The 25915-nt window shown below is 39.8% G+C and overlaps 1 protein-coding gene across 5 annotated transcripts in view; it reads left to right on the top strand.

The window, feature by feature from the left end:
• Positions 1-25915, top strand: part of AIFM3 (AIF family member 3) — a 122269-nt gene that overhangs the window by 21959 nt on the left and 74395 nt on the right. For 4 of the 5 annotated variants that reach the window (XM_075324579.1, XM_075324594.1, XM_075324602.1 and 1 more), the window contains exons 2-3: positions 23692-23911; positions 25692-25905. In XM_075324579.1, the coding sequence (XP_075180694.1) occupies positions 23881-23911; positions 25692-25905 (245 nt within the window). In that variant the 5' untranslated portion in view covers positions 23692-23880. The remainder of the gene's footprint in view (positions 1-23691; positions 23912-25691; positions 25906-25915) is intronic. The other variant, XM_075324586.1, reaches the window with a different exon arrangement.

Here is a 25915-nt window from a genome sequence, read left to right on the forward strand (position 1 = left end):
TGGGCCTCTGCAAGCCATTTGGGAGGACACCTGATGCCCTGTGGTCTATATGGGACCCCCACATCAGGGCCAGGGCCAAAGAGTTCATTACCGGACCTAGTCTCTGATGCAGGAAGTGCCTGAGCATGCTCAGTAGCATGAAATACAGTCTCTGAAAAAAGACTATCAGCTTTAGCATGGTGTCTATGCCCAAAACAGGACTTATACCCGGCACGGAATGCAAGCACCTGTGCAAAGAGGCTTTTCACACTTAGTGTGGGAGCATGCGCTGTATCCCGAAATGAAAACTTAGCGTCAGGAATGGCACAGTCAGGCTGAGCATACTCACTAGGCGAAACACTGTAATTATGCTGCAGCTGGGGTACATCGGCACACGCATGCGCACTAGCTGCCTCTCCACACTTAGACGTGGAGGGGAAATTTGTCTTGGAGATGCTGTCTATGAACAGAAGGAAAAGCTAAAGGAAGCCTGACTTTCTATCCCTCCGAATTATGAAATGCAGCAATGAATTCCATGAGTTTGCTATAACATTAGCGTAGCAAAATGTGCATGAGGGTGTGATGTAGAGGTGCTAGAAATAGCTTGTCACCAGTGGGGCACTAATGGAATACAACAGCCAGTTCTATGATGCCACAAAATGGCAGTATTTTGTGCTATCATTATAGCTTATTAAAAACAGAGCACGAGGTTGTCATGCAGAGGTGCTGCACATAGATTTGCAGTAGTGTGAATTGACAAAAGTACAATAGCCACGTTTAGGATACAACTAGGTACAGTGAGTGTTTGCTAGTATAATGGCTGAGTTTAAAAAAGTTTGAGTGTGCAATGCAGGCAGACGTGCTGCAAATAACGTTCCAATACTGTGAATTGACAAAAGTACAATAGCCACGTTTAGGATACAACTAGGTACAGTGAGTGTTTGCTAGTATAATGGCTGAGTTTAAAAAAGTTTGAGTGTGCAAGGCAGGCAGATGTCCTGCAAATAACGTTCCAATACTGTGAATTGACAAAAGTACAATAGCCACGTTTAGGATACAACTAGGTACACTGAGTGTTTGCTAGTATAATGGCTGAGTTTAAAAAAGTTAGAGTGTGCAATGCAGGCAGACGTGCTGCAAATAACGTTCCAATACTGGGAATTGACAAAAGTACAATAGCCACGTTTAGGATACAACTAGGTACAGTGAGTGTTTGCTAGTATAATGGCTGAGTTTAAAAAAGTTTGAGTGTGCAAGGCAGGCAGATGTCCTGCAAATAACGTTCCAATACTGTGAATTGACAAAAGTACAATAGCCACGTTTAGGATACAACTAGGTACAGTGAGTGTTTGCTAGTATAATGGCTGAGTTTAAAAAAGTTTGAGTGTGCAATGCAGGCAGACGTGCTGCTAATAACGTTCCAATACTGTGAATTGACAAAAGTACAATAGCCACGTTTAGGATACAACTAGGTACAGTGAGTGTTTGCTAGTATAATGGCTGAGTTTAAAAAAGTTTGAGTGTGCAATGCAGGCAGACGTCCTGCAAATAACGTTCCAATACTGTGAATTGACAAAAGTACAATAGCCACGTTTAGGATACAACTAGGTACAGTGAGTGTTTGCTAGTATAATGGCTGAGTTTAAAAAAGTTTGAGTGTGCAATGCAGGCAGACGTGCTGCAAATAACGTTCCAATACTGTGAATTGACAAAAGTACAATAGCCACGTTTAGGATACAACTAGGTACAGTGAGTGTTTGCTAGTATAATGGCTGAGTTTAAAAAAGTTTAAGTGTGCAAGGCAGGCAGATGTCCTGCAAATAACGTTCCAATACTGTGAATTGACAAAAGTACAATAGCCACGTTTAGGATACAACTAGGTACAGTGAGTGTTTGCTAGTATAATGGCTGAGTTTAAAAAAGTTTGAGTGTGCAATGCAGGCAGACGTCCTGCAAATAACGTTCCAATACTGTGAATTGACAAAAGTACAATAGCCACGTTTAGGATACAACTAGGTACAGTGAGTGTTTGCTAGTATAATGGCTGAGTTTAAAAAAGTTTGAGTGTGCAATGCAGGCAGACAGCCTGCAAATAACGTTCCAATACTGTGAATTGACAAAAGTACAATAGCCACGTTTAGGATACAACTAGGTACAGTGAGTGTTTGCTAGTATAATGGCTGAGTTTAAAAAAGTTTGAGTGTGCAATGCAGGCAGACAGCCTGCAAATAACGTTCCAATACTGTGAATTGACAAAAGTACAATAGCCACGTTTAGGATACAACTAGGTACAGTGAGTGTTTGCTAGTATAATGGCTGAGTTTAAAAAAGTTTGAGTGTGCAATGCAGGCAGACGTGCTGCAAATAACGTTCCAATACTGTGAATTGACAAAAGTACAATAGCCACGTTTAGGATACAACTAGGTACAGTGAGTGTTTGCTAGTATAATGGCTGAGTTTAAAAAAGTTTGAGTGTGCAATGCAGGCAGACGTGCTGCAAATAACGTTCCAATACTGTGAATTGACAAAAGTACAATAGCCACGTTTAGGATACAACTAGGTACAGTGAGTGTTTGCTAGTATAATGGCTGAGTTTAAAAAAGTTTGAGTGTGCAATGCAGGCAGACGTGGTGCTAATAACGTTCCAATACTGTGAATTGACAAAAGTACAATAGCCACGTTTAGGATACAACTAGGTACAGTGAGTGTTTGCTAGTATAATGGCTGAGTTTAAAAAAGTTTGAGTGTGCAATGCAGGCAGACGTCCTGCTAATAACGTTCCAATACTGTGAATTGACAAAAGTACAATAGCCACGTTTAGGATACAACTAGGTACAGTGAGTGTTTGCTAGTATAATGGCTGAGTTTAAAAAAGTTTGAGTGTGCAATGCAGGCAGACGTCCTGCAAATAACGTTCCAATACTGTGAATTGACAAAAGTACAATAGCCACGTATAGGATGCCACTAGGTACACTGAGTGTTTGCTAGTATAATGGCTTCGTTATAATTAGTTGGAGTGTGCAACGCAGGCAGATGCGCTCTGCAAATGTCTAGGCACTAGTGGGACTATAGCAAAGTCCAATAGCCACGTATAGGATGCCACTAGGTACACTGAGTGTTTGCTAGTAAAATTGCTTAGTTTAAAAAACTTGGAGTGTGCAATGCAGGCAGATGTGCTCTGCAAATGTCTTTGCACTAGTGGGACTATAGCAAAGTCCAATAGCCACGTATAGGATGCCACTAGGTACACTGAGTGTTTGCTAGTAAAATTGCTTAGTTTAAAAAAGTTGTAGTGTGCAATGCAGGCAGACGTGCTCTGCAAATGTCTTTGCACTAGTGGGACTATAGCAAAGTCCAATAGCCACGTATAGGATGCCACTAGGTACACTGAGTGTTTGCTAGTAAAATTGCTTAGTTTAAAAAACTTGGAGTGTGCAATGCAGGCAGATGTGCTCTGCTAATGTCTTTGCACTAGTGGGACTATAGCAAAGTCCAATAGCCACGTATAGGATGCCACTAGGTACACTGAGTGTTTGCTAGTATAATGGCTTCGTTATAATTAGTTGGAGTGTGCAACGCAGGCAGATGCGCTCTGCAAATGTCTTGGCACTAGTGGGACTATAGCAAAGTCCAATAGCCACGTATAGGATGCCACTAGGTACACTGAGTGTTTGCTAGTAAAATTGCTTAGTTTAAAAAAGTTGTAGTGTGCAATGCAGGCAGACGTGCTCTGCAAATGTATTTGCACTAGTGGGACTATAGCAAAGTCCAATAGCCACGTATAGGATGCCACTAGGTACACTGAGTGTTTGCTAGTAAAATTGCTTAGTTTAAAAAAGTTGGAGTGTGCAATGCAGGCAGATGTGCTCTGCTAATGTCTTTGCACTAGTGGGACTATAGCAAAGTCCAATAGCCACGTTTAGGATGCCACTAGGTACACTGAGTGTTTGCTAGTATAATGGCTTACTTAGAATGAGTTGGAGTGTGCAGAGGACAAGAGGGTACAGTGGCAGGATTGTGGTGCTCTGGGTAGAGGAATGGAAGCCTGCCTTTCTATTCCCTCCTAATGGTGAAATGCAGGGAGGAAATCCCTGACCTGGGCTACACAGACGCTGTTGCTGTTTGCAGGACCTGTCACTTATGGCTCTCTGACCCTGCCGCTTTGAGCCCTTAAAAGGACTGCTAGAATGTGCTCTCCCTAAGCTGTCTAACGCTGTGTATGCAGCGCATACAGCTGTATCGGCTATAGGACTCAGGAGGACGGAGCTGCGACACTGATGTCTGACACCAAAGACGCAGAAGGCAGATAATGGCGTTCGTGAAGAAAATGTCCGGTTTTATAATGCAGGGACATGTGACATGCAGATCCTATCACACATGCCGTTGCTTCTCTGGCTCAAAGTCCACTTAGGTGTGTGTGTGTCTGTGATTGGCTGACATGCTGGCCCGCCCCACAAGACGCGCGCGCTTAGGGAAGGAAGACAAGAAAAAAAAAAAAAAAAATGGCAATCGCCATTATAGAAACAGCAGTGATCTGAAGGCGCTGTTCACGCACACTATACACTGAAATGTGATAATAGTTTGATTCACAGAGTGACTTACACTATTACAGCAGAAACCAAGCTAGGATTTAGCTGTTTTTTGGCTGCTAGAACCGTTCTCGAACGTTTCTAGAACTATCGAGCTTTTGCAAAAAGCTCGAGTTCTAGTTCGATCTAGAACATGCCCCAAAATCACTCGAGCCGCGAACTGGAGAACCACGAACCACGAACCGCGCTCAACTCTAATGAAGATATATGGTCCTGTAAGTAAGTGTCCTGTTACCCTGATGCCGTTTTACCTGTCGCTTCATCAGAGGCATGTACCAAGTGGGTTATGCATTTTAAATAGTGTGGGTCAACCAATAGGAATGTGATTCACTATAAGCATCACTTGTTGATAGCGGTATTAATCGGCATATGATGCGCCCACAGACCTCTCATTGGCGGAAAAGTGACTTCTGGTCCTGCTAAATGGAAAACACATGTGGAACGCGTGCGGATACATGTGCACCAGCCCGGAAGTCAATGGGAGCCGTGGGTAATGCATATGCATAACTGCGAGCAGTGGTGTTAACATATGTGTACGTCATAAGCTTGTGGGCGATGAATCTGTGGGTTTTCGTTGAATCTGTGGATACTGATGATTGTATGGTGAATAGAGATGCAAGCTTAATGTATATTATTGGTTGTATATTTTAATGAGTGATAACTAAGGGAAAAAAAGTGAGGGGCATCCTCCACAAAGGAGGAAAAATATGCGGAAAAAGAGGAGAAATATATAACAGAAATACATCAATTAATAGATCTTACTATAAATATGTTTAGGTGTGCAATACTGTGCTATCTGTAAAACATGTAAGCTAGAACATGTATACGATATAGATGTGGTGCACAATACATGGTAAAAGAATGAATATATATGCAGCCAATATAAATAAACAATAATAATAAATAATGAATCATGCGTAAATATGAATCATGAATAGATAAATATATATTACATATAGTTACTTAGGTTGAAAAAAGACCTAGGTCCATCTAGTTCAACCTTCCTCCACCAATTCTACATTTTGTCATTAAGTCATTTATAACCAACAATGTTGTGTGCACTGAGGAAATCATCCAACCCTTTTTTAAAAGCTGTTATAGTATCTGCCATTACTACCTCTTGTGGTAGGGCATTCCACAGTCTGACTGCTCTAACTGTAAAGAACCCTTTCCTCTTAGCTGCCGGAATCGCTTTTCTTCCACTCGGAGTGAATGCCCCCTGGTCCTTAGTATTGTCTTTTGAAGAAATAAGTCATGTGCCAGTCCTTTATATTGACCACACATGTATTTATACATATAAATGAGATATACTCTGAGACGTCTTTTTTCTAAGCTAAACATATCTAACTTTTTAGCCTGTCATCATATGGGAGGCCTTCCATTCCTTGTAATAGTTTAGTTGCCCGCCTTTGAACTGACTCTAACTTCTGAATGTCCTTTTAGAAAATGTGGAGCCCAAAACTGGATCTCATATTCCAGATGTGGCCTTACAAGTGATTTATGGAGGGGTAACAATACGTTGGGATCACGGGATCTAATCTCTCTTTTTATACACCCTAAAATCGTGTTTGCTTTAGCAGCTGCTGCTTGACATTGAGTGCTGCTGCTCAGCTTATTTGTAATGAGAATACCCAAGTCCTTCTCCTGTTCTGTAGTCCCGAGTTTACTTCCATTTAATGTATACGCAGCTATAGGATTACTCCGTCCTAGGTGCATTACTTTACATTTATCAACATTAAATCTCATTTGCCAAGTATCTGCCCATTCTGACATCTTATCCAGATCTTTTTGTACTATTGTGCTATCAAGGTCCGTTTTTAATATCCTACATAGTTTGGTGTCATCAGCAAAGACTGACACTTTACTATCAATCCCATCCACAAGGTCATTAATAAAGAGATTAAAAAGAATCAGTCTTAGCACAGATCCCTGCGGCACCCCACTGCTTACTATAGCCCATTTAGAGAATGTACCATTTATGACTACGCTTTGTTTCCTATCTGTTAGCCAATTCCTTACCCAGTTGCATATAGTTTCCTCTAGTCCTTGCTTCTGGAGCTTTAGTATGAGGCTATTATGTGTTACAGTATCAAATGCTTCTGCAAAGTCCAAATAAATCACATCAGCTGCATTACCAATATCCAGGTTTGCACTTACCTCCTCACAGAGCCCCAACAGGTTGGTTAGACATGACTTATCTTTCATGAATCCATGCTGTCTGTCAGTTATTATATTATTTTCTACAATATATTTTTGCATGTCATTCTTTAAAATGCCCTCAAAAACTTTGCATACTACTGATGTCAGACTTACTGGATGGTAGTTGCCTGGATCCACCCTCTAACCTTTCTTAAATATCGGTACCACATCAGCAATCCTCCAATTCTGAAGCACCAAACCTGTTACAAGCGAGTCTAAAAAGATGAGATACAGCGGTTTGTCGATTACGGAGCTCAATTCCCTCAATATTCGTGGATGAATGCCATCTTGACCAGAGGATTTGTCAATGTTTAATTTACCCAGACGTAGGCGTACTTCTTCTTGTGTTAAATTAATTTTATCGGGTAGTGAACTGTTTAATATCTCAGTCTTTTGCTTGTCCTCTATAACTAACTTGTTATTATATTTTAAAGGGCCGATACCATCCTTTGTTTTCCTTTTGGCATTAATGTATTTATAAAAGATTTTGGGATTTATTTTAATGTCATTGGCGATTTTTGTTTCAGTAGCTAATTTTTGCTTGCGTGATTTCTTTTTTGCATTTCCTATTGATATCTTCATACTTCTGAAATGCTATTTCTGTATTCCCAGCCTTGAAGATTTTAAACGCCCTTTGTTTTTGTTTTATTATACTTTGTACTGTCTTATTGATTCAAATTGGTTTCTTTTCTGGACATTTTATTACCAGAGGGTATAACTTTTTTACAGGACTCTAGGAGTATATACTTAAACTTCCCCCATTTATGTTCAGTATCCCCAGTTACCATAACATTGTCCCAATCTACACATTTAAGGTCTTCCCTTAATTTGTTGAAATCAGCTTTCCTAAAATTCCAGGTTTTAGTATTTCCCCTTTGAAATGTTCTATTGAATATTACGTTGAAGCTTACCATATTATGATTGCTGGTGCCCAAGTGCTCCCGGACCTGTAGATCTGAAATTGTATCGGTCTATTTGACAGGACCAGATCTAGCAAATTATCTTCCCTGGTCACTTCATCTACCATCCGAGAGAGGAATATGTCTTGAATAGTAGATAAGAACTTACAGATTTTAGCACAACCAGAAGATTCTAGGTACCACTGTATGTCTGGGTAGTTGAAATCCCCCATAATAAGAACCTGGTTATTATTATTAGCTGCCTTTTCAATTTGTTGCAGCATTTCACCCTCTACCTGTTCAGGTATGTTAGGAGGCTTATAGCAAACTCCAATTAGCATTTTTGCATTATTCCCCTCCCCATGTACATTTACCCTTATTGACTCTACATTTTTGCAGTTCCCCCCAATGTCATCATTCAACACAGGTTTTAGGTTAGATTGGATAAATATACACACCGCACCACCTTTTTTGTCTTTCCTGTCCTTCCTGAATGTAGTATAACCCTGTATGTTTGTCACCCAGTTATTGCTTTCATCCAGCCAGGTTTCCGTAATGCCCACCACATTATAATCCATGGTTGACATAAGAGTCTCCAATTCATTCATTTTGTTTGCAAGACTTCTTGCATTTGCCAGTAGACATTGAATGCTATTAACCCATTTATTACTCCTATCCTCCCTACGTTCCTTGCATGTCCCAGCCTCACTAATCCTTCATTGACTCCTACTGTCTCACTGTCTCTATCTGCTCTATCTTTCCCCTTATTTGCTCCAGATCCTAGTTTAAAAGCTCCTACATCCGTCTGACCATTTTCTCCCCCAGCACAGCTGCACCCTCCCCATTGAGGTGCAGCCCGTCCCTACCGTAGAGCCTGTAGCCGACTGAGCAGTCGGCCCAGTTCTCCATGAACCCGAACCCTTTCTTCCTGACCAATTTCTAAGCCATGTATTTATTTCCCTAAGCTCCCGCTGTCTTTCTAGTGACACTCGTGGCAACGGTAGTATTTCTGAAAATACCACCTTGGAGGTCCTGAACTTCAGCTTCTCTCCTAGTTCCCTGTAATCATTTTTAAGTTCCTTCCACCTACCTCTAACTTTGTCATTAGTACTAACGTGCACCATGACCGCTGGGTTTTCCCCAGCCCCACCCAGCAATCTGTCTATCCGATCCGCAATATGCCGATGCGGCAGACAACATACTGTTCGGCATTCACGGTCTTGGCGACAGTTGACCCTGTCTGTCCGCCTAATTATAGAGTCCCCTACCACCAACATCTGTCTGGGCTTTTCTGCCCCCCCTCTTTTTCCCTCATTTTTACAGCAGTCATTTTCCTAGTTGCTAGGAGCCACGTCCTGCTGTAGTGATTCTAGTCCTGGCCCTTCATTCCTAATATCAGCCAAATAGGCATATTTACTAGGTTGTGCCAGATCAGGACTAGGCTCCCTGACACTTTTCCCCCTACCTCTTCTTCTAACTGTTACCCAGCTACCTACCTCTGGGTCCCGATCTTCCCCACCTCCACCCTCCTCCATACCACTGGCCCCAGCCAGAGAAAGTTCAGTGAGCTCTAAACTCCTCTCCAGGTTTTCAATGCCCCTGTGGGTTGCAAGCTGCTTATTTAGATCTGTTGCCTGGGCTTCCAAATATGCAACATGCTTGCATCGAGTGCAGACATATTCACTCTCGAACGTCTGTTCAAGGCATGCATACATTTGACAAGATACACACCTGGTAGCATTGTCCATGGAGCCACTATTAAATGGGAATAAATAGTATAGAAAAGGTAGAAAAACAAAGGAAAAGAAAAACAATGGGAAAAGTATAAGGATAAAGTCAAACTATGTTCTTGTTTCAAACTATGAGATTGTGCTTAAACTATGCACTTATCTGCAACCCCGCTCTTTGCTGCAGAACCTCGCACGTTCAGCAACCCTTGCTTGTTTTGGCTGGTTTATATAGTTCCACAAGAATATAAAATGGAATAATAAATAAAAAATAATAATAAATATAAAAATAAAGAATAATAAATAATACATAGATGTCCTAGGAAAACCTAATAATAATAATAATAATAATAATAATAATAATAATAATAATAAAAACATATATATATTTAATATAGGGTTTTTTCTCCCTCAATAAATGTGGCCCATTTATTGGTATCCTCAAAAGTTTACTTCTTCTGCACTAAGACAACAACTGCAAATATTCAGCCAATGTCATTAGCAACTGCCTTCAGCGTAGTGAAGAACAAAGAGTACCAGTAGTAATATGGCTCCCACAGATCTGATTTCAACCTCACTGAGTCTGGGATTACATGATGAGACTAAAGGATTTTCTTGATTCTACCTACATCCACTGAATATCTTTGCTAAGTTCCCCAAGATGCTTGAGACCACCTCCTTGCTGAGTTCCTTCAAAAACTGAGGGCAAGTATACTTAGAAGAATTGATGCTTTGATGATATCTTTAAGGCAAAGAGTGGTCTCATCAAATATTAATTTTGTTAATTGATAAAAATAAATTATTACTATTACTTCTATTTTTTCAAACATTCTTACTCTGTTGCCTTTTTGTTTCCACACTTCCCTAAACCTTTTGCACAGTACTGTAAAAAAAAATAACCACATTTTCAGAAATATTCATAGACAGAAACAAAACTCTACATGTTATAATGCAATCCAATAGCTTTACAGTGTATTATCCTGCTTCTGCTTCTTACGTCAGAGTCAGTAACAGCAGTAACATGGGCATAGCGCTCAGTCAGGTGTACATTTTTAAAAATTTGAAATATTCTGTATGGAAATAGGAAAATTGCATTGTTTAAAACAGCACAGAATCTGGTTTATCTTAAAATTAGTGGGGATTTTTTTTAAGAAAGAATCTCATTAGTTAAAATGTTATAATGATCGGGTTATAGTGGCTGTACTGTAGTTATGGCGGCAGCAGAACACTTTGTTCTGTAGCTGAGTAAGACTCAATATGATAAGTTATAAAGTTGAATTTATGAGGACATCCTTAGTACTAGATATGTTTTATCTTTCAGACATTGCGCAAAGGACTGGACATTGTACAGCTTAGTGATCCTCACAGTATTCTCTAATTAGTTTTTGCTTTACAATTTCCAATTTCTTTTTTGGCTGTAATATTATTGCTATTTTTCTCTTACTCTTAAAAAAACACTTCACACGGAGAGTGACCAGAAAATCTTGTTCAATAAACATTTCAACTATTTGGTAGAACAGGAAATTCTTCTTTACATTTTAGCAAGATTGAAATACCTTTTACTATTGAAACGGCAGCAGAATAGTTTTAATTAATTGCATAATGGTTTATGTAACTCTGCAATGGAATTTTTAACCCCTTCACCCTGAGGCGATTTTCCGTTTTTTTGTCATCTTCATTTTTCCCCTCCCCTTTTTCTTAGAGCCATAAGTTTTTTATTTTTTTGTCAATACTATACATATAAAAGCTTGATTTTTGTGGGACGAGTTGTAATTTTGAACAACCCCATTCATTTTACAATATGGGGTACTGGAAAATGGGTAAAAAAATCAAATGTGGATAAATTGTGAATAAAGTTAAATTCCACAAAGTTTTGTTTTTTTTTTATTGACCATGTTCACTATATGGTCAAACTGAAATGTCAGCATGATGCCTCAGATCAGTACGAGTTTGTAGATATTAAACATTTTTACTTTTATCTAATGTGGTGGAAAAAAAAAATTCAGAAGTTTGTCCAAAAAAATAATAGCGCTTTTGTTGCCATTTTCTGAGATGGAAAGATGTAGTGTTCTCATTTTTCAGGATCTGGGGCTTAGTGATCGCTTATTTTTTGTGTCTTGATCTGGCGTTTTTAATTATACCATTTTTTGAGAAGATGTGATGTTTTGATCTCCTGTTGTTCCATTTTAATGCAATGTTGCGGCAAGCAAAACAACTTAATTTTTTTCTCTCTGCTCCATATGCCAATCAGATTAAGTGATTTTAGATTTTGATAGATCATGAAGGGGTTAAGGGTTATTCCATTAAAATCAAGTTATCACCTATCCCACTAGATTGGAGGGTGTCTGGGTCCTCTGAAACCCTTAGCTGTTTGTAAGAATGGTGGACGTCTGTTCCGTGTCTGAATGGAGCAGTAGCCATACAAAGCCTACTACCTCTTCATATATTCTCTATAGAAATTAGCCCAGTACAGCACTTGGCAGTCCAACAGAGAATGAATGATGTAGTGGCAGTGCATATACAGAAGCCAAAATGCAGAAGCAATGTTTGAAAAATGAAGTACCAACCAACAACTTTAGTACCAATACTTTGAAGCAATTGTTTCCATATTACTTTTTCAGTTTCTCAGATTGTTCTGCAGGAATTTTGGGCCTCTCTTTATAGCATTACTGAAATTCATTGAAGTTTTCAGTATTACGTAGTTAGCATAGATTTTTTAAAGAGAACCAACCACTAGGATTTTGCTATATGAAGTAAAGGCAGAGTCATACTGGCACTAGGATGCTGAATCCAAGCATACCTGTTAGGCCTGTTTCACATGTCAGTAAAAAACACAGACGTTTTTCACTGACGTGTTAAAAACGCATATGTCCCTCCGTGTGCCGTGATTCATGGCACACATGGGTTGTCCATTTGCAATCCGTGAGACGTGATCCGCTATCTGTGATTGCACATGGTGATAAACTCACCTGTCCCAGCTCCTACTGTCCGTGGAGATGAACTCTTTGGCTCTGCTGTGTTTCCTGTCGCTGCTGACCCCGCTGTAGCTACATCCGGGTTGGCTGTGGCTGCATACATGAATATGGATACCAGTAATTAGCCGGCTCTGAAGCAGCAGCCAGCAGAGGCAGTAGAGAGCGTCGCTGGAGAAGATGAGTTAAAAATGCTTTTTATTTTCAATGTCCATGTTTTTCGGGTACGTGGTTCACCCATCACACCACAGTGTGGTCTGTGGGACATCAGTGATGCCAGAAATAAACTGACATGTCTCCGTGCGGCAATCACGGACACGCGTGTATGCTGCACAGAGACACGGGCAATGAAAAATCACTGATGTGTGAGCAGACCCATTGATTATAATGTGTCTGCGTATGTCTGTGATTCTGGTACATATAAAAACTAGCACATACGTACCAGAATCACTGACATGTGGCTTTATAGAAAGATCGGATGCTTGTTTGATGAAATATCTTCAATCAAAGTTGTAGAAATGCACTGCACTTTGATTGATGTGTGCATCAGGGCGGGCCTTTGTGGGTTGGGTCCTCAGCATGTATTACTTTCCAGCGTCCTCGTGACTTGCCCTCTTTTCTTTATTTGAATATCGTGCTGCGCCACCATTGTTGTTGGCGGTGCATGAGCATTGCCACAGTAACTATCTCTTCATTAAAATGGTGCCGAAGTCCAAGCAAATGCGTACCGCAATTTCTCATTTCATTTTATTGAAGACCCTGCAGTGAAGACTATGCAAAGCAGATTTTTTTTCCTTTTCTCTTTAGCTCATCTCAACTTATCGCTCTTCTCATAATGATTGGCAGCAACAACTTCTACAATCATTGCTGATATTCCTCCTTGGCATTGTGTTATCATATGCCTGAATTCTCCAGACCAGCAAACTACCAAGCCACTGTGTATGTGTATATAGTCAAACGTTTGGGGTCACCCAGACAATTTTGTCTTTTCCATGAAAAATCATACTTTTATTTATCATAGAAATAATATTTGCACCTGAATGAAGAGTTAAAGACAATGTTCTGCTCTAATTTTCCTGGTTAAATATATATACGCTGGCTCCTTGTAATACAAAGTTCAGAAAGGACCAGCAGACATACTGGCTCATGGGATACTTGGGAGGGAGGTGTTTATACAGGTGGAAAACTTAACTTTCTCACTAATTCATATCTTTTAAACAAGTTGTTAAGAAGTCATGTGACATTATAAATTGCATGTAACGCTCTACATGGTCAAGTAAATCTACTACACATCTAATTTTTTCTTCAGTTTGCATGAATATCCATAGGTTTGTAAAGACGTAAGTATTCTGTAGTGCGCTCAGGAATATCGGGACCCTTTTACTACATTGTCATCAACCCAGTTCTTGGTTCAGGTATGGAGACCTTGCTAGTTTGTATTGATGAGTTACTTCACATTTAATTCCTTATTATATATGAGTACAGTAGTCTCACCCAGTTCTTAATATGTCTTTCAAGTGTTCATCTTTTGGAAGAATAATCAATAATTTTGTCAAAGCTCCCTCTTAACTTCTGAAAGTGACTTTGACTTTGTGATGGTAGGTTTTATAAAGAGTGGCTTGCAGCAGAAAGATGTTCTGAACACATATGAAAATTTCAATGCATGTCTCTTTAAATTGGGAAAATCATCATTACTCATGTAATATTTATAGTACTCAAACAGAGGGAGGTTAGCAATATACATCACATAGGAGACACAGTGAGTGCGGTTTCTACATCACATAGAATACACTTAGAATGCTATATATATCTCATAGGGTACACTGAAACTGCTGTATATACATCACATAGGGTACACTGAGAGTGCTGTAAATACGTAAATACATCACATAGGAGACACTGAAACTGCTGTATATACATCACATAGGATACACTCAGACTGCTGAATATGACATATTATAGACAGAATGGTATGTACATCATATAGGATGTAATGTGACTCTACATTACATAGAATACACTGAAATGTCTGTATACATCACAAATGATACATTGAGACTTTTGTATATACATTACATAGAATACACTAATACACTGTTGAATACATCACATAGAATACACTGCAATTGCAGTATACAGTACATCTTATAGGAGAAACAACAACTGCAGCATACATCACATAGGAGACACAAACTGTGCTGTATATATAAGCTGTATATACAGTATATCACAAAGGGTACACTGAGACTGCTGTATATATTACATAGGACAAACTGAAACTCTGCTGTATTTTTGGCACATAGGACACACTGTGACTGCTGAATAAATCACATTGGAGAAACAGCCAATCTTGCATACAGTATATCACATAGGAGATACGTGACTGCTGCATACATCCAAAAGGAGACACTTTGACTGCTACATACATCTTATAGGAGACACTCTGACTGCTGATTACATTACATAGGAGACGCTGAACTTCTGTATACATCACAGGGAGAAGCAAGACAGAAGCGCAGCGCATTATGAGCTAACACCACCCACAAAAAAAACCGTCAACACTACCAGAGGTCAATTATGGATATAATGCAGTGTTGTGTGTGGCAGTATTCAATAGTGATCGTTGCGTATGTGCATCTCTGGAACAATTAAAGAGGTAGTAGCCAGAAAACCCAGGCAAGCAGCACAAGCACTGTGGCCCACTGGCAATCTGCTTGGAAGCCAGGCCAAGTTCCATCGGCCTGCCAGAAGTTCCCCAACCCTGATTTAAACAGTTTAAATAATTTTAACAATACCATCTAAAATGTACTAATTTTATGAGAGTGACTCATGTTGGATGATAAATTTAGGGCATCTCCATTTCCAATGTGGACTTGGGCAAGGTTACCTGAGTATTTAGGGGTAGTTTCCTGCCAATGGAGAAAGAAGAGTTAAAGTCAAGTGTAGATTTTTCTTTCTAGTTCAGTAATATGTGATTACTACCCCTGTGGAGGTGTTATGGACACAAGTCTGAAACTCACAGAGCTCTGAAATCAGGCAAGAAAGCAAGAGTAGCTTTAGTGGGTGAAAAAACCTGAATTCCTACACGCTTTGAGTGACTTCCTAAAGGAGAACTTCAGGTCTGTGAAGTATGTGTTTTGCAAACCCTACTCCTTGTAGTCCTAGTTGTCAACTGGCAAATGTAACATTCATCTGTCTTAAAGAAGTCCCACTAAAGAGTTCCTCCACTGCAGCATATGTCGATGTGACGTATGTGCCATCTAAGGCGGGCTTTGCACGTTGCGACATCGCAAGCCGATGCTGCGATGTCGCACGCGATAGTCCCTGCCCCTGTCGCAGGTACGATATCTTGTGATAGCTGGCGTAGCGAAAATTATCGCTACGCCAGCTTCACATGCACTCACCTGCCCTGCGACCGTCGCTCTGGCCGGTGACCCGCCTCCTTATTAAGGGGGCAGGTCGTGCGGCATCATAGCGGCGTCACACGGCAGGCGGCCAATAGCGGCGGAGGGGCGGAGATGAGCAGGATGTAAACATCCCGCCTACCTCCTTCCTTCCGTATAGCCGCCGGCGGCAGGTAAGGAGATGTTCCTCGCTCCTGCGGCTTTACACTCAGCAATGTGTGCTGTCGCAGGAACGAGGAACAGCATCGTACCTGTCGCGGCAGCGTAATTATGAAAAAGTCGGAGCCTGCACCGATGATACGATAACGACGCTTTTGCGCTCATTAATCGTATCATCTAGGATTTACACACAACGATGTTTCGAAAGTGACGCCAGATGTGCGTCACTTTCGATTTGACCCCACCGTCATCGCACGTGCGATGTTGCAACGTGAAAAGCCGCCCTTACAGTAAAAGCAGTACAACCGGTTTATCAACACAACCAGATTTTCAGAGGAATTACAAAATGTTATTCCTGTCTGTCAATTTTGTGATGAGTGTGCTCACTAAATCCAACCTGTTATTAACCTATTGATAAGTGCTCAAAGACTGATGGGTGTGAAGGTACGAATTCATGAATATTGTAAAACCCTCTGTCTTGTCCTTCCAAAAATCAGACATTCACAAACTTGTTGAATCATTAAACATAATGTGAGGAGATGCTTCTGTTATTGCTTTCATCTGATATTACTGTCCAGTGTGACATTGACTTCTGTTCCCATTAACTTACTGCTCTGCATTCATTCATAAGCTTAGGGAAATAAGGTATTTAGATAGGTCATATGATCTGTAACCTTGTTCTCTGTGGCCTTGATTGCCCGGGATTGAATTTCTATTTCTCTCTCGCAAGGCTATATATTTATTTCACACTTAAAGTATTTATTAACCCTTCCACTATACAGTATATGTCATGGCAGACAAGACAGGATTTCTCGGTGGCTTTGTTTGGGGTCATCAAGGATCTTGGTTGAATCTGAACTAGTGATGGCATGTCATCAACATCTATGGTACATTCATGAGATCTGGTACATTGGCTAATGCAATGGCAAATTTTTATATTTGTTAATGACGGACTGCACATGAACAGCACGTGGATTATTGTAAGTCAATAGCACAATACAGACAAGCATTTGACCAAATTCACACCATTTTCCATTGGACATAGACCACAACCATGCTTTGACGTAATAATGGAGCCCCCTTTTACAAAATAAGAACAAATTGTTGGAATTTCTATAGTGTGCTATACTTTCTACTGATTTCCCAGCAGCACAGCAGATTCAGGTTAGTCCCTGCACCAGCTGAGGCTATTTTCTAATTTCTCTAGCACAGGCAGTTTGGTACTGTTATGCCTCCACCACTTCTTATTGTTTGTAGACGACTTGATATGAAGCAATAATATAGTTTTCTGTGTGACCATGATTTACTATGTGTTACTGGTTACAAAGTAAAGTTAATTTTCATAAAGCACTATACATTAGTGTACCATCACCTGTGCCAGTCCTTGAAGGACTATATTTCTAGCAGACTATGGGTCCTGTCTATTACAGTTGCATAGTTTAATTTAATACATCTCCTGCTAAAATATTGGAGTAAATGTTTGATTTAGAGCATTTGTTTCTGCATTTATTAATATATATTGACCAGTGAAGGGGCAATTGGCTTCTACCATGCGATCACTGGTGGACAAAGACTGTAAAGGCCCCTTGTGCAAGAACAATATACGGGCCCTTTTCAGTCCAAGAGCTCATAAAAATGCAAAATTTTACCTGCTTTGGAGGTAGAAATGGCCCCCTGACCTCTTGGGTTGCATAGGTTGCACCAATGATATTTCCGCCTCTGTATTAGGTGATAGGTTTAACGCAAAGAACTTGTGTCTACTTTCAAGCTTAATAACTATGAATTTATATGGTTGAAATACGTAATCTCTCCTTTACATTACTTAAAAAGAAAGCACCTCTTGCTGCTCAACTCCAATATGGCCAAAAATGATGCACAACAGAGCACACTGTTACTCCACTGGCATCATGATAGTCAATGGCCCTGTAGGCCCATAAGTCTGAATCCCACTTTGCTTGGGGTTCGGACATAAGCCCCAATGCAGCCAAACACTATGTGATCCCAGCCTGTCTATGATGGCTTCATTGTGTAGATAACTTTGTCATAACGCACATGGAGTCATACTCTCTATAGTGCTTTCCGAATGAAATAAAAATACTGGTTACGTCTTACTAGAAAACACTTGTAAGGCCATGTTGAGTATTTGGTGATTTTTTACCTCAGTATTTGTAAGGCAAAACCAGGAGTGGGTAATAAATACAGAAGTGGTGACGTGTTTCTATTCTACTTTTCCTTTGATTGTGCCACTCCTGGTTTTGTTTCACCAAATCCTGAGGTAAAAAAACTCCCCAAATACTCAATGTTTGAATGTGGCCTTACACGTACAAAGTATTTTGCACCAGAATTCCAGTGCAGGTAATAGTAATTGATCCTTTTGGCCTCTGTGTAATAGACAAACCTGCTAAATCTGCAGCTCAGAGAATAATACTACGATATATCGGTCTCATAAGTATGTGCCCCCTCTGTGAAAGCACAAGAGGATTAGTATTGGAAAAAAATACTTTGAAAATGGTCATTTGCACGCAGGGTCAGTTCTAAGAAATGCAGAATAAAGCTGGGATTATATTGTCACAGGTCCAGGTTTGCTGACCTATAGCCGAGCATTTTAACCCTTGGCACCGCTAGCCATAATAGATGAACCCTCTGGGAGGCAATGCACTATGTAGTTAAACAATGCTTTGTTGACTTCCCAGTTTCTTGCTATTGTATTAGGGGAGACAGATAATGTGCGTCTTTCCCCATCATTTCTAGCGTTCACATTTCCTTCATTTGTTAAGATTGGATTTGTCAACTTTTCTTAGACAATGCCATAGTTTCAGTATAAGGTGCGTGTCCAAGTTGCTGAGAGTATCTCGGCTATGATCTTAGGTAAAGGCTGTAAACTTACATGTTGATATCAGACAGACCGAGCCTCAGGGCCTTTGACCAGTGTGATCTCATGGAAAATAAAGCTGTGAAAAGGCAGCTGAGGTAATGGCATGCTACAGATCATTCTCCCAATGACATATTAATAAATAGAAAAAACAATCCAAAACTAAAAAATCTTTCAAATATATCAAAAAGACACCAAAAGGTGTGAACGGGTGCCAGCTGAAAACACAGTATAACTAGAAAACACATACAGCAGCAATGCTAACAATGAATAAGGGAACTCTGGTACTGCATTACTGCTATAGGTATATTTGAAAAAAAGAGATATTTAGTTTATGCATTGGCCAATGCATGTGAGCCTGGTCACCACAGCAAGGCATATTTCTATATACCGGGACCCAGCTCAAATGCCTCTATCTGGGTTAAAAACCTACATGTCTGGGCAACCTGTTGGATGTGCGGGTCAGTCTTTTTGATATATGTATAGTGCATTTCATTCTGATTGAGTGCTTTGCCCTTTAACCAGGCTGTATTCATTAACCCAGATAGAGGCATTGAGTTAGGGTCCCGGCATATTTAGATATACCTTGCCACTGGTGACTGGGCTCATATGCATTGAACAATACATAAGCTAAATATCTCTTTTTTCAAATATTCCTATAGCGGTAATACAATACCAGAGTTCCCATAATCATTGTTAGTATTTTAGAGTGCAGCTGTATGTGTTTTTGTAGTAAAAAAATCTTTCAAAACATGAATTATATAGAAAAAAAATATATAATTTCTTACCATTCACAGATTTTTTTCATTAAAAACTAAATCTTAACATATTTGTGTAGGTTTAAGGCTTTTGATTTCAACGCTATTTTCAGTGACATTTTTATTATGGCAGATAAGCCCCATTTAAAATGATATTTGTATGGCAGTACATTTATTTGCCTTTGCAGAACTTGCTGAAATTCCAACATCTGTAATTAGTAAAGTTAAAATGCATCCAAAATGTGAAGAAATGTGAAAAGTCATAATGATGGCCATTAATGTCCTCTCTCTTGGTCGCATTGTTACCTTTTATCATTTTGTCCATAACTGGGTTCAGGATATATTTACATAGGGTAATTGTGCACAATAGAGCTGTGTCATTAATGCATCGCAGCAAACCGCATGTGTTATATTTATCGCAGTACTTTTAACTGCAATACCCATATTACACATGCACCTTCTGCTGAACCATGGCTGTCATTACGCAGCTGGATTTGCATAGATAAAAGAGCAGGCTCTCTATAACACTGGGTTTACATAATTCGCTTTACGACCAGAAAATATTGATCATTTTTCACCTATTTTTCATCAGTATGCAATCTATAAGCTATCTGTGTGTTCAATTGTTATATCTATTTGTCCATTTTGCACTTTCATTTTGCAATTTCAGAAATAATAAAGTACAAATACAGTTTCCTATAATTGTAAACAGATGACATGAGGATGGTAACCCATATGTGGTCTGTTTTTCAGCACCCATTAACTTATAATGGACGATTTGGATCCAGAATACAGATCAGAGTAGCGCAAGCTGTGATTTTTTTTTTTACATGCAGGCCATTGATCCGTGTATAAAAATGTTCTTGTGAACTCCCACATTGACTTTCCTTGGTCATTGTGCTATCTGTACGCTATTAGTTTTGTATATAACACAGATGTTTAATACATTCATCTGAACGAGTTCAAACAAATATTAAACTGTGTCATTCACCTACTCATGAATACAGTCATGAGGGATGGCAGCCTTGAAATTGTTCCAGAAAATTAGGTGTTTTCTCAGAAAATTATTGCAATTACATATTATTTTTTTATACATATATACTTCCTTTGTGTGTACCTGAACAACACAAAAAAACAGGAAAAAAAGGCAAACTGAACATAGCTTCACACAACCCCAAAAATGGTCCAGGCAAAATTGTTGGTCCCTTCAACTTAATATTTGGTTGCACACCTTTTGGAATAAATAACCTTCTTACTCTGCACATCTGGAATTTTGGACCATTCTTCTTTTGCAAAATGCGCCAGGTCTCTCATATTTGAAGGGTGCCTATCTCTCCACACTCACACATAAATTAAATAATTTAGTGTACTTGAGCTATAATAAAGGCAGGGAAAACAGAAGAAAATTTTTGGTTGATAGAGATACTATAGCACTGTCATCTCTGCAGAGACGTTGATTTACTCACCACCCCGGCAAGGTTGTGTCCTCCCCCGCACTCCCCTGGCCATCCACATGTGCTGCTGCTGCCTTCCCCTCATGGGCCCTGCCATGCTCACCATTCCTGTCCATACCCGTCTGTCCAGCCTACCTCAGTCACTCCACCTGTACCCGTCTATTGCTAAGTCTGTCAGCTGCCACAGTCCCGATTACTGCCCTAGGAGTGGTACCTGGCATCCGCCTCATGGTGGGCACTAAGTTAAGCCCCTCCCACTAAAGGGTAAGCCTGAGTCCCTCCTGTGGTCCGGTGGGTTTACTAATCTTGCTTGCTGCCACCACACTGGCTTCGAGCATTACAGATACATCTGTACACAGCAGTGTATCTCTGTCCCTGTATTCTACAAGTGAACAAATAATCAGATTGTTTGTTTTTTTCCTATAAATTTAATAAAAAAGAACGAAAAATAAAAACAATTTCAAAGTGTCAATACCGTTTTAATTGCACAAATGTAATTTTCTCTTTTTTTTTGGTGAGCATCCCTGGTACTTGAATCAAAAACATCTATAGTTGCAGGTGGAAAATAAACCTCTGAGCCACAGGGTCTACTGAAGTCACTGGGAGGATTTTGTATACTTTAAGCTGCATTGCAGCCTCTGACGTCACAGATTATACTGGTAAATAGAGATATATTGTACAAAGCAGTGTTTTTCAAGTGCTGGGAAAGATGCGGGTTTGACGTGTGACCCCACCTCAAAGGCAGGGACAGGGATGATGATATAAATATGTGTAATCAGTCGTGGAGTTAAGCATTTAAAAGTAGGGTAGCGTGATTAATGCTAGCACCATTTAGACATATGGCAATGATACTAGTGATGTTTAGGCCAATACAACGCCATTGCCCTAATAGTAGTGCATTAGCATTATTTCATTTTACTTCTTCGCAAACTTGTACTGTTGGACAGCACATTTAGATCAATATCTACCAAGGTTTATATAATTAATAATGTACAGTATAATGCTAAGAATGTTTTTTTTAGAGTAGCTAACTGAATAGTGTCCCCAGAAGACCGTCTGATCTCACTATAAATATTATGCTGCTGCACAAGTTTACAGGAAAACACAAAATCTTGTATGATAAGATTGTGGATAAAAATTAAATCCAGCTCACTTTGTTTTCGGCTCTTATTAATCCTTGGCACAGAGAAAAACACTCCTACTCGATGTGGAGTAATAGTTGTAACAAACATCCAAGATATTCAGACATTTTTCAGGATCAAAAGAATATTTTTGTAATCATTAGTCCAGCATAATTATAAGGACGTTCCAGACACAATCCAATCCAAAATGATAGCATTTCCTACGCATTTCAGACAAAACGTAGACTTTTATTAATGGTATTATTTGTTCATAACCATTATCCCATTGTAATCAAATGGACGTTCCAGGCACAAGTCAATCCAAAATTAGAGCATTTCCTATGCGTTTCAGATAGAACATAGTCCTTATTAACGCTATAATTTGTTCATAACCTGTCACACTAGGTATGGGGAAGTTCCAATGAAATGGCAAAAGGGAAGGGAAAACGATCTATATTGGGAAGGGGTGATGATGAACCCTGACCGAACCTACTCCTGGTCCCTGGGATCCCTCACCACCCTAGATAGGTTCCGCACCTATGCGCTGAGCCGGATACCTAACCCTAGGTATCCCTAGTGCTGGGCCCTAAATAGAGAACGGGTGGGATGAGCTCTTCGTTAACCCCATTAAACACTAACGAAGACACAAGAAGGACAGACAGGGGGAAATAGCTCATGAATAGGGATGATCGAATACTTTGATTATTCGGCTTCGCGAATATTTTCCGAATACCTCGCCGCTATTCGACTATTCGATGCGCAATGTAAGTCTATGGGAAGCCCGAATAGTTCAGAATAGTTGTTATTCGGGTTGCCCATAGACTTACATTGCGCATCAAATATTCGCGAATAATCGAATAGCGGCGAGGAATTCGGAATATATTCGCGAAGCTGAATAATTGAAGTATTCGATCATCCCTACTCATGAACTACTAATCCACAGATGACTACGGTAGAAGTTCAGCAAAGTTTCAGCAAAAATACAAAGACGACCTGCTTGCATCCAGAGCTTGAATTAACTAAATATCACCAACACAAGCCCAGGAAAAATGTGATTATTTAAACCCAAGGGGAAATAAAGATGATTAGCAGCTGAAGGGAAGAGGGGCTCAGCTGGGTCTTAAGGGGAAAAGGATGAAAACCCAGCAGAGGAGATACCAGTACACTGAATATTGACAACAGGAACAATAGAAAGTTAGAGAGCATTTTGCGCAGCCAAATGCTGTCTATCACACCAGCGACATAATCATTATTCCAGTGTAATTAAAAGGACGTTCAATCCAAAATTATAGCATGTTTCTACATGTTTCACATGAAACCTATTACTTTTTCATGAAATAAGGATAAAGTTTTCTCTGAAGCGCATGAGAAAATGCTATTATTTTCTATTGTGCCTGGAATGTTCTTCTAATTATGCTGGAATAATAATTACAAAAAACCTTTTAATCGGGTGGAATCTTCTGTTTGTTACTTATGATAATATTGTCCTGAAATGTAGTTTTTTTTTAAAGTTTAGGAATATTCTTGGCCTTCTTTCACTCTTATGTGTCTTTTGCAGGCAGAAAACTTCCAAGATGACCAGATGGGAATTGCCAACCATGAAGATGTCTAATAATCTTGACTTTTGTGCCAAGTTCTTATAGTATCTACCCAACAGAAAAAAATGGCTTAGCATTCCATGTTGGATCTATATATGTGGGGCCATCGTATGTTTTATATATTTTTTATTTTTTGCATTTGACTCATAATGGGGGGATGCTTCTCCAAACCTAAACCAGGTGAGAGACCATTATTGCATCCTACGACAATGAACTAGGTCAGGCAGAGTGACTCTGCAGGGTGACTGCTGGAAGGAATGTTAATTCTGCGCTCTTGCAGGGAGGATTAAAGAGCGCTCTAGGTTACAATTAATCCAAGGAAAATTACACTTTACTTTGTTTCACATACAGAACATTCAGCTGGAATGAGCACAGTACGTTTACTATAATGAGCTTGGACTAATATAGTTTATACGCTGCAAAACTAACCTACAATAGTGATAATCATTGGAAATCCTTTCCTCTTGTAGCAGTGGGGGGCAGTTTGACAGCTGCATAGTTTTGGCAGTTCTGCATGGAAGAATTTTTCTTTTAATTGAAAAGATAGTTAATATGGATTAACACAACTGAAATCAGATTTTATGATTAAGTAAATACATAGTTTAGAAAAGTTAATTAATGTCTTAAGAGAGAAATTAATTTTGTCTAAAATATTAACGCAATTTGTTATGACTTAAAATTCCGTAAAAAACTTCTTGTCCTGTCTGAACTTGTTACATTTTGATAAATGACCTCCCACAAAAATAAGCTCTAGCATGGTTTTTCAGCCTTTTTGGAGTAAGGCTTAAATAGAGGCCCTACCCCGAAAATAAGCCCTAGTCGCGGTTCAATAGTGAAGTGTCCGTGCAGCTAAAAAAAGTTAAAAAATACTGCAGGACACTTCATTATAAACAGCGGATACCCCGCAATCACACTCCCCAGACACTGAGCGAGAGGACCTGCAGTGATCACACCCCCACACACATCAGATATCACACCTGTACACATCAGATAACACACACATTGTACACACACACTCAGCACATCCAGCTATACAGATTTCTTCCGGCTGGCAGGACCTGTGCATGGAATGCTTACAGGACCTGCGATGGGTTCCACCATCGAGTCCTCTATGTGTTCCACTGCACTGTGTCCCATCTAACGATATGGCCAGTGGCATTCTGTACCACCGGATTTGGTGAGTGACTAGTGAGTGTGTGTGTTTGCACGATTTGATCGGGGATTGTGTGTGTTATCTGATGTGTGTGTGTATGTATGAGTGTGTGCACTATCTGATGTGTGTGTATGTGTGTGTGTGTCTGTCAGAAGCAGGGGAGGACGATGTGCAGCATACCTGCTGGGAGCGCCAACCAGAGATCACAGGGAGGACTTGGGAGCCACGCAGACGTCCGGGGTTTGGAAAATAAAAGTCTCCTGGGAAAGGGGTCCTGCTTTTTTTGGGGGGGGGGCTAAACTTACCCCCAACCATGTTTCTCCAGGAATAAGACCTACCCCAAAAATAAGCCGTAGTGCTTTTTTTGAAGCAAAAAATGTTTGACAGTGACTTATTTTTGGAAAAACACGGTATTACTAGTAAAGACTTGTGATAGTTAGGGGCCCCATAGGATATATTGCATTGGGGCCCATGTGCTTCAAGTTATGCCACTGATATGATGTATATATCAGAGGGTTTAGACACCCATTCAAGTAGTGTGAGGTCACATTAAAAGGCCTCCAAGATTACAGAAGGTTTATTTTTTCCCAGCAGCACTTATGGTACATGGGCAAACTATTGCAGCTGAGCCTAATTCAATTCTACATACATTGGATATGACAGTAGTTTAGGCAGTATGATCGACAAAGCTGCAGTACATATCAAAATGGCATCACTGCCTATTTTTTTATTTCATAATGATGTATTATTCGTCAATATACATTTCAATGCATTAAAATTATTCACAAGATGAACATTTTTTTACAGTAGAAGTAAAAGTTGAAGTTGTTTTACCTGAAAAAGAAAGGGAAAAAGAAGAAATGTCTCCCAATGGCAAAGCCAGTCCTCTCGCCTACAAAGCCAACGGGACATCTCGACACTATCATCATGAAGAAAGGCCTATAGTCCTTAACCCGTACGCAAATCCCAAAGATATGGTGGAAGCCTCTGTGTGTCATGCAAAAGATCTGGAGAATGGACAGTACGTGCTT

This window comes from Anomaloglossus baeobatrachus, chromosome 1 (genome assembly GCF_048569485.1).
Source record: "Anomaloglossus baeobatrachus isolate aAnoBae1 chromosome 1, aAnoBae1.hap1, whole genome shotgun sequence".
Classification (NCBI taxonomy): Eukaryota; Metazoa; Chordata; class Amphibia; order Anura; family Aromobatidae; genus Anomaloglossus; species Anomaloglossus baeobatrachus.